Below are 14,175 nucleotides of genomic sequence, written 5' to 3' on the forward strand. Positions count from 1 at the left end.
CCTGGTCTGAACAGGTGGAGGATATATCAGTCAACCTATCAAGAAAGAAGTCCAGTTGCAATGATAACTTCCAGAGAACCTCACCTGGATGACTGAGAATTTTCAGATATTTTGGTTCAGCATCTTCTCCTGTCTCCATTTTGGATGGGTCACTTCTCCCTTGAATTGCAGTGGTCTGAGCAGTGTGGGTTTGGTTATGCTGAGAGTTTTTTCAATCAAAAAAAATCATTATTTCAATAAATATAAATATTCAATAAACAAATATTCAATAAATACTTTGTTGGTATTCATCTCCAGGAAGCGGCCTGAGAAAGATGGGTCTTAGACTTACCAAGGCCCCTGTCAGTGGCAGTGCAGTGGACCCTGGTCTATGGCAGCAGCCCATCCAGCCCCCTTTCCTGGCATGGCGGCTCCACAGGGCAGTTGAGGAGGGTGCTGGGGCATGCCAGGAGGTTGACACAGGCCAGGGGAGGTAACAGGGGCATGCTGCCCCGTTGGTGGGCTTGGGAGAAGGACAAGAGATTGTACCTCAGTATTCCAGCTCTGATAGAGGCTTTAGTTACATGGGGGGGTGTGACATAAGAGTTATACACAGACTTTGAACTATATGAGAGTCTGGCACTCCTAACCCCACCATTGTTGAAGGGAGAAGTGTACATGTATTGCAGAAGATGATTATACAACAGGACTTCTCTCTGGTTGAGCTGAGGAAGAGAAGAGTCCCATCTCACTCCAGGAAAAAGGTGCTGCTAGTACTGTGCCATAATGGGCTCTCCAATTTCTCCAAAGTTTTGTGATTTTTGGCTTTATTCTGTAGAAATTCTTTTGGTTATATTTTGAAACTTAGTATAACATTGCAAGCTGATGCATTGGCTGTTTTCTTTGCACTACATATATTATCCCTCTGCACTTTCTCTGGCTGCTGACCCTCCCTGGTCTGAAAAAGCCATTTAGAAAGACCTACATTGAAACAACTTGCCCTGGGTTTAAAGTGAAGTGTGGAAAGGATGATGGGAAGCTGCGGGCATCACAGAGATGAATGTACAATGAAAGACAAAACATGCACATACGTTTTTTAAAACCACATTATAAAGTACAATAAAGGCAAGAATCCTGAAATATCTCATCCACAAAAATTTCTCCAAGATTTCTCCTTCAAAATTCCTTTCCAAGGGAATTTCTTTTCTGCAAAAATTACTGGGAATAGTTGAAATTCTCAAGGAAAAAATTTTCATCACAACACCCAATACCCAGTATCTTGCAGGCCACCTGGGTATGTCCATGATGTCAGCGAGAATAAAATATATAGTCTACTAGCATGATCTCACTTCAAGGTGAAGTCTCCCTTCAGTCTCTTCTCCCTGCCTTCTGCTGCTTCTTATTCCAATCTCCACCAATTTGTTCCACTTTGAACTGATGGATGTGGCTGATGGATGTTATCTCTGATGTTGTAAGGGAATGAACCTCAGTGACAGGAGCAGATATCCTAGGCCTACATTGTTTTGTTGCCTTTCCCATGCAAATGAATATTACTTGATATGATCCATTCAGAATGTTGCTGTATTGTGTTTTTTCCTCAGCTGTTTTAAGATATGACAGATTCAGAATACAGTGAAGAAATAAATGATGTGTGGGAGGGGAGGTAGTTTTCAGTGGTAGTTTCCCACAATTCTCACATATACAGAACTTTGTGTGCCCCAGACTGACATGTTTAGGCAGAACATGGACACAACGATGCAATCATCTTAGGGAGCAGGTGCTGGGGATAGCAGTGGCATGCTTTTGAGTGATACTCCTGGATTTCATAGCTGTTCTCCTCTGGCACACATTATCTTCTGTATGTCTAAATTGTCTTTGTTGAAAAGGCTGACCAGGTAGCGCAGTGGATTAAGTATCTGGCTGTGGAGCTAGAGGCTGGGAGTTCAATTCCACACTGGGCATCCCAGGACCAGAGTCGGTCTCTGTAGTGATGTACAATCCCGGGACACTCTTTCTTCACAAGAAAGAGAATGGTAAACTACTCTATATCTAGAAAACCCTGGAAAGAGTTGTGGCAAGTTAAAATTGACTTGACAGCATGTTATTAATTTGCTGAGGGCTTTTCCCCCTTGCCACTCTTGAACTTAAATTGAACTCCCAGTCCTATCCCTGGAATGGGGAGGCAGGGATATCTTGTCGTTTGCTTCAGGTAACAAAATGCTTTGGACCAGCCCTGACTTAATCATATTAACATCATACAGCATGGTCCTTAAAGCCGTTGAATATACTCCCATGTGTCACTAGTTGAAAAGCAGACCTGATAATGTGGGGAAAAAACACATTCATTATGTCTGAAAAGATTTCCACACCACTACCACAAATTCTTAATGATCATCAGCACTGTTGTAGAGACTGCACATGAATGGCAGTCTTTGTGGTGAGAGGCTCTTGAATTCTACACTTTCTGTTTCACCTGGTACCTTTACAACACAAGCAATCAACTCTATTGCTATCATTTTTCATACGTTGAGTGTATGTCAGAAGAGTTTACCTCAGATATATGAATTATCTCACATCATTGTTCCATGCTCTCTAAAATCCATATAATTTCATTTACAGACTCATAGTAATGTAGAACAAATACTGTTTTGTCACTTGAACATTTAGACTACCTTTATTGTAAATTCACAAAGCAGACAAAAATAAAATACAGGTCACAGAACAATCCCTTTCCTGTGAAGTGCTACTTGATGTCAACAAGTATATCTAAATGAACTATTTTTAGAAATTTTGTTCAATAAAAAAGTCTATTCCATATGTACACATGAAAAAAGGTCAATACAATGCTTAATGTTTCTCTTCGTATTTGAAACCTAAGAGTGCATATTTGAAGTCATTTACACAAGTGTGTTTTATCATGGAAGAACAATTCAGTACCTTTCTCTTAACCACCATAGTAATCACAATATTCTCCATGGCAAGGGTTGCACGTATCAGACTTGTTAATTGTCTTATCGCAGAGCTTCTGGGATTTCCACCTAAAAAAAAGTTTTTGTTGTTAAAATTTAGGAATAATAACTGGAAGGGAAAGAATTAGATGATTTCACTAAGAAAACTCATCTGACCTCCTCCCACAAATGGGCTTTATGCTACTCTGCACTACATCAGCCCTGGAACTGCTGTAGTTGATTCCTTTCCATTGACCATAATTGGAAGGTGGAGAGAGAAACGAAGCATCTTCCCCTCAGAAAGGGTGAGGGGTTCCTCTCCCTACCTCCTGCCCAGGCCCTAGCTAACCAACAAGGCTTTGGATGATACAGCTCATCCATAACCCTCTCTCTCCCTCTCTTCCACTGCTTAGCCTACAATAATACATTGAAATTTTTTTGTCTTATCTAAACATGTGTGCTATTTTTTTTGTATGTCAGATTTGTGTTAGTTATGTCTCTCACCACAACCCTTATATTGTGTCACTACAATTTTTTCCCCTTATAAATATATAAAGAAAGTCTGGCTAAAGAGTGGTCCACTGACTATGCCTACAATATTATTTAAAGTGTTAATCAAGATTTTTTTAGAATTAATGTACGCAGAATGTAGGTACATTTGTAAGGCTAAAGGTATATTTTATTATTTTGTATGTATGTGATCTCTCTCTCTCTCTCTCTTTCTTTCACTCACTCACTCACTCACTCACTCACTCACTCACTCACTCACTCACTCACTCACTCACTCACTCACTCACTCACATGTGCATTTTTGTGGAGCAAAGATACACATATTTCTACTAAGGACCACTTCCCAGAAATACATGATTTTTAACACTGTTTGTACTCCTGGACTCAATACTTGTGAAGCTTATAACAGGTGATAACCACATGCTCATCCATGGCTGCAATAGGCAACTTAGGGCTTTTTAAGTATTGCTGGATGGCAACTGGCATCAGCCTTAGCTGACACATGCAGTGGTAAGGGACCAAGGAATTGCACTCCAACAACATCAGGAGGACCAGCCTTGATCTCAGGGGAGGGCTTAATGTTGGCTGCAGACTGCACCACCTCCCCAATTCCCAAAACAGACGCTGGATTCAGAACTTGCATTTATGACAGGGATGGGCATTTACTTGGGCATTTCTTTCCTGGCAAAAAAAGAGAAAGCTGAATGTTTTGGGAGCCTCTAGGAGTTGTGATTTGCCTTAAACAATCCATAGGTCCTCTCTGTCCCATTTGACACCCCCAAATACCCATTTCTCAAAACTTTTGAAAAATGTACTTTTGTTTTGCTTGTAGCTTTTTGGATGGGGGATGTTGTTTATTTTTGGCAGTCTGTCTGGCCCCAAAAGAGATGGAAAAATGGCTCATAGACCCACCAAAATTTAAAGAGATGTTTATAAATTTCTTTTATTTATTCATTCATTGGTTTTATTTATCCCAATGAGGGGACCCAAGGTGGCTCACAAGGATTAAAACAAATTAAACTAAGAACTACAATAATTACGTTTTTAAAAAACAATTAAACATCTAGCAATATTTTAAAAGGTTATCTAAGCACTTAAAAACTTTCAAAACACTTTTAAAAAGAACATAAGCCCAATGTCCAGGAGTATAATAACTTAGTTGTTAAAACTCCTCCATGCTTAACTATTAAAATAACTTTGTTACTAAACTCCCAACCAAAGAGGGAGATCTTTCTGTTGCTGGATAAAAGGGAAAGCGCCAACTGGCACACTTCCTTACCTAAAATACTAATTTGGTGAACCCTGTATAAAAAAGAGAGGGATGGACAGCTTAGTAGGGCATATTCCCATTACACAAATCTCAGACTTGAAACTAATTTATGTAAATTAGTTTACATAAACATGTCCCTTCTAGGGCTGCTTGCCGTGTTAGGATTCAAGAAAACCTCATCAACCACAAACTGATCAAATTAGCCTTGCCATACCTTTATATATTAAATGTGCTTTATTAGTATGATGTAAGATAGGTAATACGATGAAACAAAAGAAGATAAAAGTCACTGTCCCACAGGTTATGAGACCATTAAGTAGGCTATAAATGCCTCTCTGTGTTTAATGCCTTTAGAGTTAATTTGGTTTAAAATATCCTAGAGCCGTTAAATCAAATTAACTATCATCAGCTATCATCATCTGCTCCCTGAGCCACCTCCGAAATAGAAACAGATTCAAATAATAATACTTCCAATAGGATGGGCCACAAGCTGCCCTCAGAACTCCCAACACCCCATACCATGATGTAGCCACACCACCAGTTTAAGCAACATCTTGTTTCTTTTAAACCAACAGACCTTTTCTGATGTTTCCAAATTGTAATGGCATTATGATACAAAAGCAAGACAAATTATTTCTGGAAAAAAATTGAGAGACAAAGAGCAGTCGTGGGTATGGCTCCTCCACTAGGGCAAAAAACTGTGTCGCTCCACCTCAGACTCAACCAATCTACCCCTCTCACTTCTGCCTGTATTCCTGTGAGAGACAGAGGGCCTGTTAGTGTGTGTATGTGTGTGTGAGAGAAAGTGAGTCTGCTAACCTCAATGGGTGTATGTAAAATACCCGCTATTGCTCCAATCCCCTTCCTTATTTGCTATGCCTTCTGCCCCACCAACCACACTAGGCAGCAGCTGTCACAGTGTGTAACACTGTTAGAAATTTTTAAAAAAATCTTATTACATATGTTATTCTAAGATTTTTAAAAGAAAGAAAATGTATGACCCTACACAATCATTTTGAAAATTCATTGTCATGTAACTTCAACATCATTTGATTCCAAATCTGAATCCAGTTCTGGGAAAGATACTTACTCGTCTTAGCTGTTTTAGGCTACTTCCACGAATTGCTTCCATGAGATCACTGTGGAGGCATCTCACTGGGGTAGAAGGTCGAGTAGAGGGCCGGGAACCTTCTTCTGACTTCTTATCTGAGACTGATCTTAATGAATTTTTAATTTCTGACAAGATCTCATTCTCATATTTTTTCCCTTTCTTTCCTTTTTTCTTTTTCGGTTTATTTTGTAGAGCCTTTTTGGCACTTTCTTGCTGTTTGATAACCTCAGCAATATTCCGAGTTGGTGCCTTTTTCTCTGGAACTGCTTGAGGTGGTGGAGGTGGCGGTGGTGGAGGTGGAGGTGGAGGAGGTGGTGGAGGAGATGGAGGTTGTTGTTTAACAGGAGGGACTTTTTTAGGAATCTTTGGAGAGGAGAGAGGCGAACTTAGGGGAGAAGGTTGGTTTTGAACAGGTATGACTTTTCTGACCGTTTTTGGGGAAGACCAAGGTGAACTTCGGGGAGATGAATAAGGTGAAGAACCAGGAGTTCCTTTTGGGAAAGCTTTGGTCTTTGGACTGATTGTTCCATTGGATTCTTGCTGCCTTTGCTCCTGCATCCGCTTCTGTCTTTGTTTATCCATGTTTCTTGTCAGGATGCTTGTCATACTCATTCTTGGTCCAGCAAGCTCAAAATGATAGCCTAACTTCACAATAGTAGTATTGTCCTTCAGAAGTTTAGCAATGTCCATTTCAACCTGGCCTCCCATTATATGCCTTTGGTTGTGGAAGCGTAATTCTGTTAAAACTTTGTTATTCTGCAAAGCTCTCATGATAGCTAGTATTCCTTTCCCTGTAATAAAATTAGAATCAAGATTCAGATTTGATATATGTTGATTAACTTTGAGCATACCAGCAATAGCCATGGCAACATTATCATCAGCATGAGTGTTGGCCAGACTAAATGTTTTGACTACAGTGTTGTTCCTGAGAGCCTGAGCAAAATTTATGAGCATCTGTGATGTGATGTTTTCAATGTTGTTTAGGTTTACTTCAGTGGTGTCAGGATCATTGTTCCTGACCTTTTCCAATGCATCTTCAATCACAGTTGGATTTCCACAAGGGTGCATGGGACCCATTCTGTAGTTCAAGTCTTCTGCATCCTTTTCATTATGCCCATTGGCAACTATCTCATTTTCACTCTTCTTGTTGTTGCATTTTTTAAGGTTTATACTGAGTGAACTTTGTTTGATTTCAGTGTCTTTGGGTTTTTTACATTCTTCACCAACTTCTTCTTCACTGTCATCTGTACTACTTTGCTCTCCCTCTTCTTCATGTTGATCCTCTTCCTCTCCTTCTTTGTCTTGGTCTTCTTCTTTGTCTTCTTCTTCTTCCTCTTCTTCTTCTTCTTCTTCTTCAGTGTATACCTCCTCAGAAACTTCACTATTACTTCCTGTGAAATAGTCTTCATTAATTTCTTCTTCTGATTCCTCACCAGCATTGTCTTCTTGATTAGCATCCTAAGAAAGAATGTAAATTTCATAATGAGCAAACTAAAAACAAACTTTATCCTGACAATTCCTGAATTGTGTTCTAATGAGGCTTTAAATCTATAGAATAAAAAAAATGTACCAATGCTTTAGGTCATTCAAGCATATTTTCCCCAGACAACAACTAGCACTGGAGATATCTCCAGAAATACCAGAATGTAATATTTTGTGGGCCACTGCAATTTAGAATGCAATGGCTATGTGTCATGAGCACCTACTTGAGAGCATCCCCAACATCACTGAAGATGAACAATATATCCCTTCCCACATTATGAGTGTACTATTTTCTGCCTTTTAAAAATCATTATTAGCTGTTCTGTAGTCATGTCTGGCTGTCATGCTCCAGCATGGGCACGCTAATGACAACTTTTAAGGGGGAGAACAAACTTTGACATGTATTAGGAATATCAAACCGACTTTACTGATTTACAGAAACCCTACATGAGCATACTGTGGAATATAGCAAAGGCTGAAAAACACACACACCATGGGGAGAGGGAGGTACATGAGTACAGAAGGTGAGGGCCAATACACAAGCTGAATATTAATGAAGCATTGGCTGGTTTTGGCTGGGAACGGATGGTTTTCCTGGAACGGATTATCGCCGTTAAGTGAGGCACCACTGTATTAGTATAGTAATGGAGAAAAATGGTACCACGAAAGACCCAATAAATTCCAAATGCCATAGACTGGCTACATTTTTGCCATAAAAATCTGCTGTGTGGGCCATTTTGGTCAGACTGCATAGTCTTAATGTAGATATTCTGCACGTTGACCTAGATATGTACTCATGAAAAAATTACATGTTTGGACTTCTGCTCTCACCCTGCCCCAGGTAGCATAGCCAGTTGTTATGCTGGCCAGAAGGATTTTGGGAAGTATGATCCAAAAGGTGATGTTGTAATCTTGAGATTAGACCACTGTAATGCGCTCTACGTGGGGCTACCTTTGAGGTTGATGCGGAAACTCCAAGTCATGCAGAATGCGGTGGCCAGATTCCTTAGTGGAGTGAAAAAATATCATCATATCTCTCCCATGCTGGCCACTTTGGACTGGCTGCCCATTCGGTTCCGCATTGACTTCGAAGTTTTAATGCTCACGTATAAAGCTCTAAACGGTTTAGGGCCTCAATACCTGGCGGAATGCCTACTCCCATCAAAATCTACTCATATCACCCAGTCGAGTCAGGATGAGGAGCCCGATGCCAGGAGGCCCGGAAGGAAAAAACAAGAAACTGGGCCTTCTTGGCAGTAGCTCCTTGCCTCTGAAATAAACTTCCTCCGGAGATTTGTGCAGCCTCTTCACTGGGTATCTTTAAAAACCAATTGAAAACTTGGATGTTCACGCAGGCCTTCCCTCCAGTTAATACTTGATTTCTTTTTTTCCCCTTTTTCTTCTCCCCCCCCCCCCTTTTCCCATCTTGGATAGCTTGCCTATTGATGTCTAAAAATTTTGTTATGTTTTATACGTTGATATGTATGTTGGAAGCAGCCTAGAGTGGTCATTCGACTAGATAGACGGGGTATAAATAAATAAATAAATAAATAAATAAATAAATAAATAAATAAATAAATAAATGTTTCCATATTCTACTTCACACTAGTTATGTTTCATAATTTGCTTAGATTTATGCAGCTTCTCCATCCAACACCATCAACCACACAACATAAAACATAGATAAGTTCACAGCATGCCCATCCCTGTTTAGCTTGACTGCACCTTTCCATATTCTATATCTAAAAAAGAATTTGTAACACTAGCAAGCCCACTGAAATGCTAATCCAGTTCTGCAGCATTTGCCCTAGGCATCACCTGTGGTTCACTAAGAAGAATACATGAAAATGCAAGAAAAAAAGGTACACAATGGGAAAAGTCTTGGGGCCTTCATCCATTTGAATTGTGGATGCAGCACCCATTCACACAAGGCTTTGATAACTTTCTCTTTCATACTTTATAGGGCATCTGGGAAACCACCAGCCACCTCTCTCTCTCTCTCTCTGCCTGATCCAAGAAAGTTACTTTGGGACAAATAATGTGTAGCTTTTGAATCACAGAGACAGAGGCCTCTTGGGAATTCTGTTGGATTCTTTTACCTCTGAGCCCTTTACCTGGGGTACAAGTGGATCACGCTCCTAAACATTTGAAACTAACCGTACAATAATAATTGTGCTGAAAGCAGAGAGGAATTTCAGAGAGATGCCAAGCAGCCTCAAGTTAGCCTGAAGTAAAGTATAGAATTAACTGTGCCTGTACCTTTCCAGAGCCAGATTTAACTATTGTTGCTATTTGGGCGCACTATTGTGTTACACTGCTTTGAATGTTAGCTGCTTCATTCGTACTGTTGTCATGTAATATTTTATATTAGAAGATTGTTTTTATTCTTATTTATTTGTTACCATTAGACAGACTGTGTGGCAAAGACTATATTAATATTCTGACTGCATTCCAACACCCAGGCTTGTAGTGCTTGGCTAAATTCTTCCTTCTCAACTCTGATAAGTTCCAGTCAAGAGCCCAGATAATGCCACGAAAAGCCACTGAATGATGCTGCTTTACATGGGTAGAAAACATCAGCCTATCGGTTTGGTGGTAAATATAGCCCTATAATCTGTACACTGCTGAGAACTGTGTTCTCTCCAGGCTGTTTTTTTTTTTTTAATTACCACTCTGCAAAAACAAGTGATTATGTTACCAAAAAAGCAAGGGATTATATGAGAAAGATTGGCATCCACAGAAATATGAAGAGGTCGCGTCTTTCCAAGTATTTATGACTACCACCCCACCCCCCAACTATTCATTAAAACCAGAATGATCTCGTAGATTGAATATAGTGCCAGGAAATATTCTCTTCAAATAGATTTAAAGCAAATAATAATAATAATAATAATAATAATAATAATAATAATAATAATAATAATAATAATAATAATAATAATAATAATAATAATAATAATAATAATAATAATAATAATAATAATAATAATAATAATATATTCATAAGATGATTCCGATTTATGGAGACAAGTTTTCAAGATAGTCATTACTCAGAAGTGGTTTCCCATTCCCTTCTTCTGGGGGCATCCTGGGACAGTGCAGTTTGCTCAAGGCTACGCAGGTTGGCTCTTTTCCTACGAAGCACAGTGGGGAACTGAATTCCCAACATCTGACTCCACAAACAGACACTTAAACCACTGAGCTATCCAGCCAGCTAAGTATAAAATAAACAGTCAATTTTTGTGTTTCAGTTATGATACTTGTATGTTTTAGGAACTGGCATTAAATATTGGCAGGATTATTTATTGTTTTATAGGGTGAAGTTATACTGAAAGTAGAGGGAATTTAATCCTCAGCACAGTCTTGGGTAAACTGCAAATAATCGATTTCTTACTTAAAAGAAAGCTACAGTGATATAACAGATTGAGTGCTATGTATCTTCTTGCTGTTTAGTCATTAAGTTGTGTCTGACTCTTTGTGACCCCATGGACCAGAGCACGCCAGGCCCTCCTGTCTTCCACTGCCTCCCGGAGTTGGGTCAAATTCATGTTGGGAGCTTCGATGACACTATCCAACCATCTCGTCCTCTGTCATCCCCTTCTCCTCCTGCCTTCACACTTTCCCAACATCAGGATCTTTTCCAGGGTGTCTTCTCTAGGGAGTCTTCTCATGAGATGATGTATCTTCTACAAGATCTTTTAATCTAACAAAGATTGTTTTTTTAATTCTGGGATCAAGATTACATTTTAAAAGCAACTCTTACCTGCTAAACTGCAAAGTTTACAATTGGCTGAGAGTTCCATTGTGGCAAATCTAACACTGAACTGGTGGCAGTTGCACAATTTTCTTTCCATCTCCTCCCCATGCAGCTCTCCATGCACATCAAAAGCTGGTTCTGCAGGGCTAAAACCTGGTTGTGTGTTGCATCTGGTGTTGCTAGTCTCCACCCTTCTGCTCTTGGAATCCACCACTAGATCTTGTCTCAAAGCTACACTCCTATTGCTCTCTGTGATTAAGCCTCACTACACTGAATGGAACCCATTTAGGACAGATACGCAGAGGAGTGCACTGTAAAAGTAGACCACTCTCTCTCTCTCTCTCTCTCTCTCTCTCTCTCTCTCCCTCTGAACATCATTAACCACAGTAAAGCCTGTTAAGGTAAAGTTTGGTGGACTGGATACTGGAGACAGAACAGATGTGGGAAGCAATGCTGGGCTCAAACCAATTCTTTTCACCAATATTAGAGAATGGGAACATTACAAGATTGGCAATTCACATAGAAATTATCATGCTATATCTTTGGAACCTGTCTAGTGACTGCAATACAAAGCACTTCAAAAGAGCTTTTGCCCACCTTACAAATGCTTCCGGAAAGACAATCCTGTGCAAGTCACGTGCTGTTGAATTATGTTGATTTCAGTGGAAGAGTTTTCTTTTGGAGCCAATGGGCCTTAGAAATAAAAATGTTTGGCTGGATTGTTCCTATATTTCTTATACAGTATTATTTATCTATGTTATTTAATTTCCTCACCTATGCATCTTGTGTTTGACCAACTTTGTTTTGGGATTGGTCACTGGAAAGTAAACAGAAGCCTACTTTGCAAGTCTAATTGGCGAGGTAGGATTTTTTTGGGAAAACCCACTGTGCAAGAGAAAATTGATTAATCATAGAGAATGAATAATCCCCAGGACATCTAGTTTAATCCTGTGATTAAACTAGATGTTTAAGTTGAGGTCAATGTCAAAGAGGCAAAATATAAAAGATCCACAGTAGTTTAGAGCAGCAATGGGCAAGCAATAGATAGATGTGTACTGGTAGCTCCAAGAAATATTTTCAGTAAATCAGCAAAGTTTTATTTTTTTCCTGCCAATTTACTTAAGAAAAACAACAAAAAGTCACACACACACACACACACACACACACACACACACACACACACACACACACACACATTTAGTATATTGGGATCCTCAGATGTTGGTTTGTATATCTAAATAACGTATATTTCTTAAATACAGAGTTATAAAATTTATTTAGTTGATGACAAGGAAGAGTTAGGACAAACACACTAGCTGCTCACTTTCTATAGCTATCCTTCTCACTCCTCACATTGTGAAGGGAAACATCTGCAGATGGCTCTCTATGTGGAGGGTTCCTCATGATTTTAAATCCCAGAAATCATGGTGAATAATAAACACAACAATAGAAAAAAGTGAAACTATCATGCGTTTCTGGGTTCTTCCCCACTGCATGATCACCTAACACTATGTTCTTGTTGCTGGATCTCAAGATTCTAGTAAAAGAAAAAGGGGGAAAAAACCAGTTGACCCCACAATCCTAAAGTCTGGCTATGCCTCCTCAAAAGTTCAGGCAATGATTTTGATGTATTTGGGGCATGGAACATGTTAATGAAGCCTGGCAATGGAGATTAGGGAGGCCCAACATAGCAGGATACTTCTGGGACTCTATCTCCACTTCCTCACTTACCAACTGATCAAGTTTTTGAATCCTTCCTCATGTAAAACTCAAAAACCAACTCCCAGCACATGGGGGTAGAAAATGTCTAGCTTAGCTCTCTTCTACAAGCAGGCGTCGTTTACATAATTGTAAGTTATATGCCATCAAGCTGCTTCTGAGGTATGGTGACCCCCAACAGGATTTTTCAAGGCATGTGAGAAGTTCAAAAAGTGGTTTCCCCAGCTCCCAGTGAGCACAAATTTGAACCTGGGTCTGCTGAGTCCTAGTCTGGTTCTATTCACTACACCACACTAACTCTCACAAGATATACTTTTAAAAGAAGGCTTCCATCTGAAATCTGGAGAGGCACAGTCTCAGAACTGCTCCACTATTTTGAAAGTGTTTTTCAGTCTTCTCTCAGTAAAACATGATTTTTAACTGACGTTCTTTACTATTCTCGCTTTGATAAATATTTACGATCATCGATTAACTTCCTTCAGTTCAATAGCAAATGCCGAGACATTTAAAAAAGCAAATACTGAAGGGGTGGGGAGAGGGTTCTTATGCTTGACAGATAGTAAGAAAAGAACAGGTAATATTTTCAGGACTTGTTTACTGAATTTGGTAACCTACCTTTTCACATGCCCCCATTCTCTCTTTTTCTAGAAGTTTCCTGGTCTCCCTTTCCCAATAGGCCATCAGCGCCTCCCGGCTGAAAGTTCCTGTTGGAGTTTTCTCAGTGAGACTCTTTTGCCTTTGTCCCACAGGGAGGTTTCGGTCAGGCTCAATGTCCTCAAATTCTCTCTCTAACTCCTTCAGCTCCTCTTCCGTTAGAGAAGCGAGGAGTTCGTCTTCATCTAGGTCTTCATATTTACTAAGCTCTCGCCTGTAGCCAAAGGTAGACATGGTCCCTTTTTACTTTCCTGTCAGGCCAATGTAGAGGAGAAACTATAAGGCAGCATTCGTGGAAGCCGGAGTCGAAGTGTCTCTGCCTGGTTTGGTCAGCAACTGTTTCCCTACGTAGCAGCAGCACCCTTTAAAATGTATTCCTAGGGGGTTGCGACAATGCGCGGAAGGATGAAAGCATGCTCTGTTTTAAGCATCAGACGTCAGCTAGAGAGTTGAAGAGAAAGAATGTCCCGACACATCAGTGTCTGTATGTGGCTTAAACACAGGGATTATTGACATACTGACATGACCATATTTAGCGTAGCTTGATATCAGGAAAATGTGTACCCCGCTATCTACTCGGAGGCCAGGAGGACGGTAGGGAATAAAGCAACAAGCACACCCAAACAAGAGATAGGAGAGAATCAAAACACATTTCATTTCAGTATGCTTGATGCCATTCCCAAGGGGAGCAAAAGAAATTTCTCACAGCTGTAGCACACCTCATTTTCGTGGTTACTAGGAGCAG

At 39.9% G+C, this 14,175-nt stretch overlaps 1 protein-coding gene across 1 annotated transcript; it reads right to left on the reverse strand.

Annotated features, from left to right (window-relative positions):
* Positions 1-2,625: 2,625 nt before the first annotated feature.
* On the reverse strand, positions 2,626-13,952 carry LMOD2 (leiomodin 2). Its single transcript, XM_020803127.3, has 3 exons — positions 13,392-13,952; positions 5,798-7,276; positions 2,626-3,017 (listed from the first exon to the last, which is right to left on the reverse strand). Exons 1-3 carry the CDS (start codon positions 13,662-13,664, stop codon positions 2,991-2,993), a joined length of 1,779 nt encoding a protein of 592 aa, XP_020658786.3. The 5' UTR covers positions 13,665-13,952; the 3' UTR covers positions 2,626-2,990.
* Positions 13,953-14,175: the final 223 nt, after the last annotated feature.

This window comes from Pogona vitticeps, chromosome 5 (genome assembly GCF_051106095.1).
Source record: "Pogona vitticeps strain Pit_001003342236 chromosome 5, PviZW2.1, whole genome shotgun sequence".
Taxonomy (NCBI): Eukaryota; Metazoa; Chordata; class Lepidosauria; order Squamata; family Agamidae; genus Pogona; species Pogona vitticeps.

Coding starts and splice junctions, on each gene's coding strand:
- LMOD2 (XM_020803127.3), bottom strand. CDS start 13,664: ATGTCTACCTTTGGCTACAGGCGAGAGCTTAGTAAATATGAAGACCTA. Junction 7,277..13,391: donor GAATGGGGGCATGTGAAAAG/GTAGGTTACCAA, acceptor ATTCTTTCTTAG/GATGCTAATCAAGAAGACAA. Junction 3,018..5,797: donor GCCTAAAACAGCTAAGACGA/GTAAGTATCTTT, acceptor ACTTTTTTTTAG/GTGGAAATCCCAGAAGCTCT.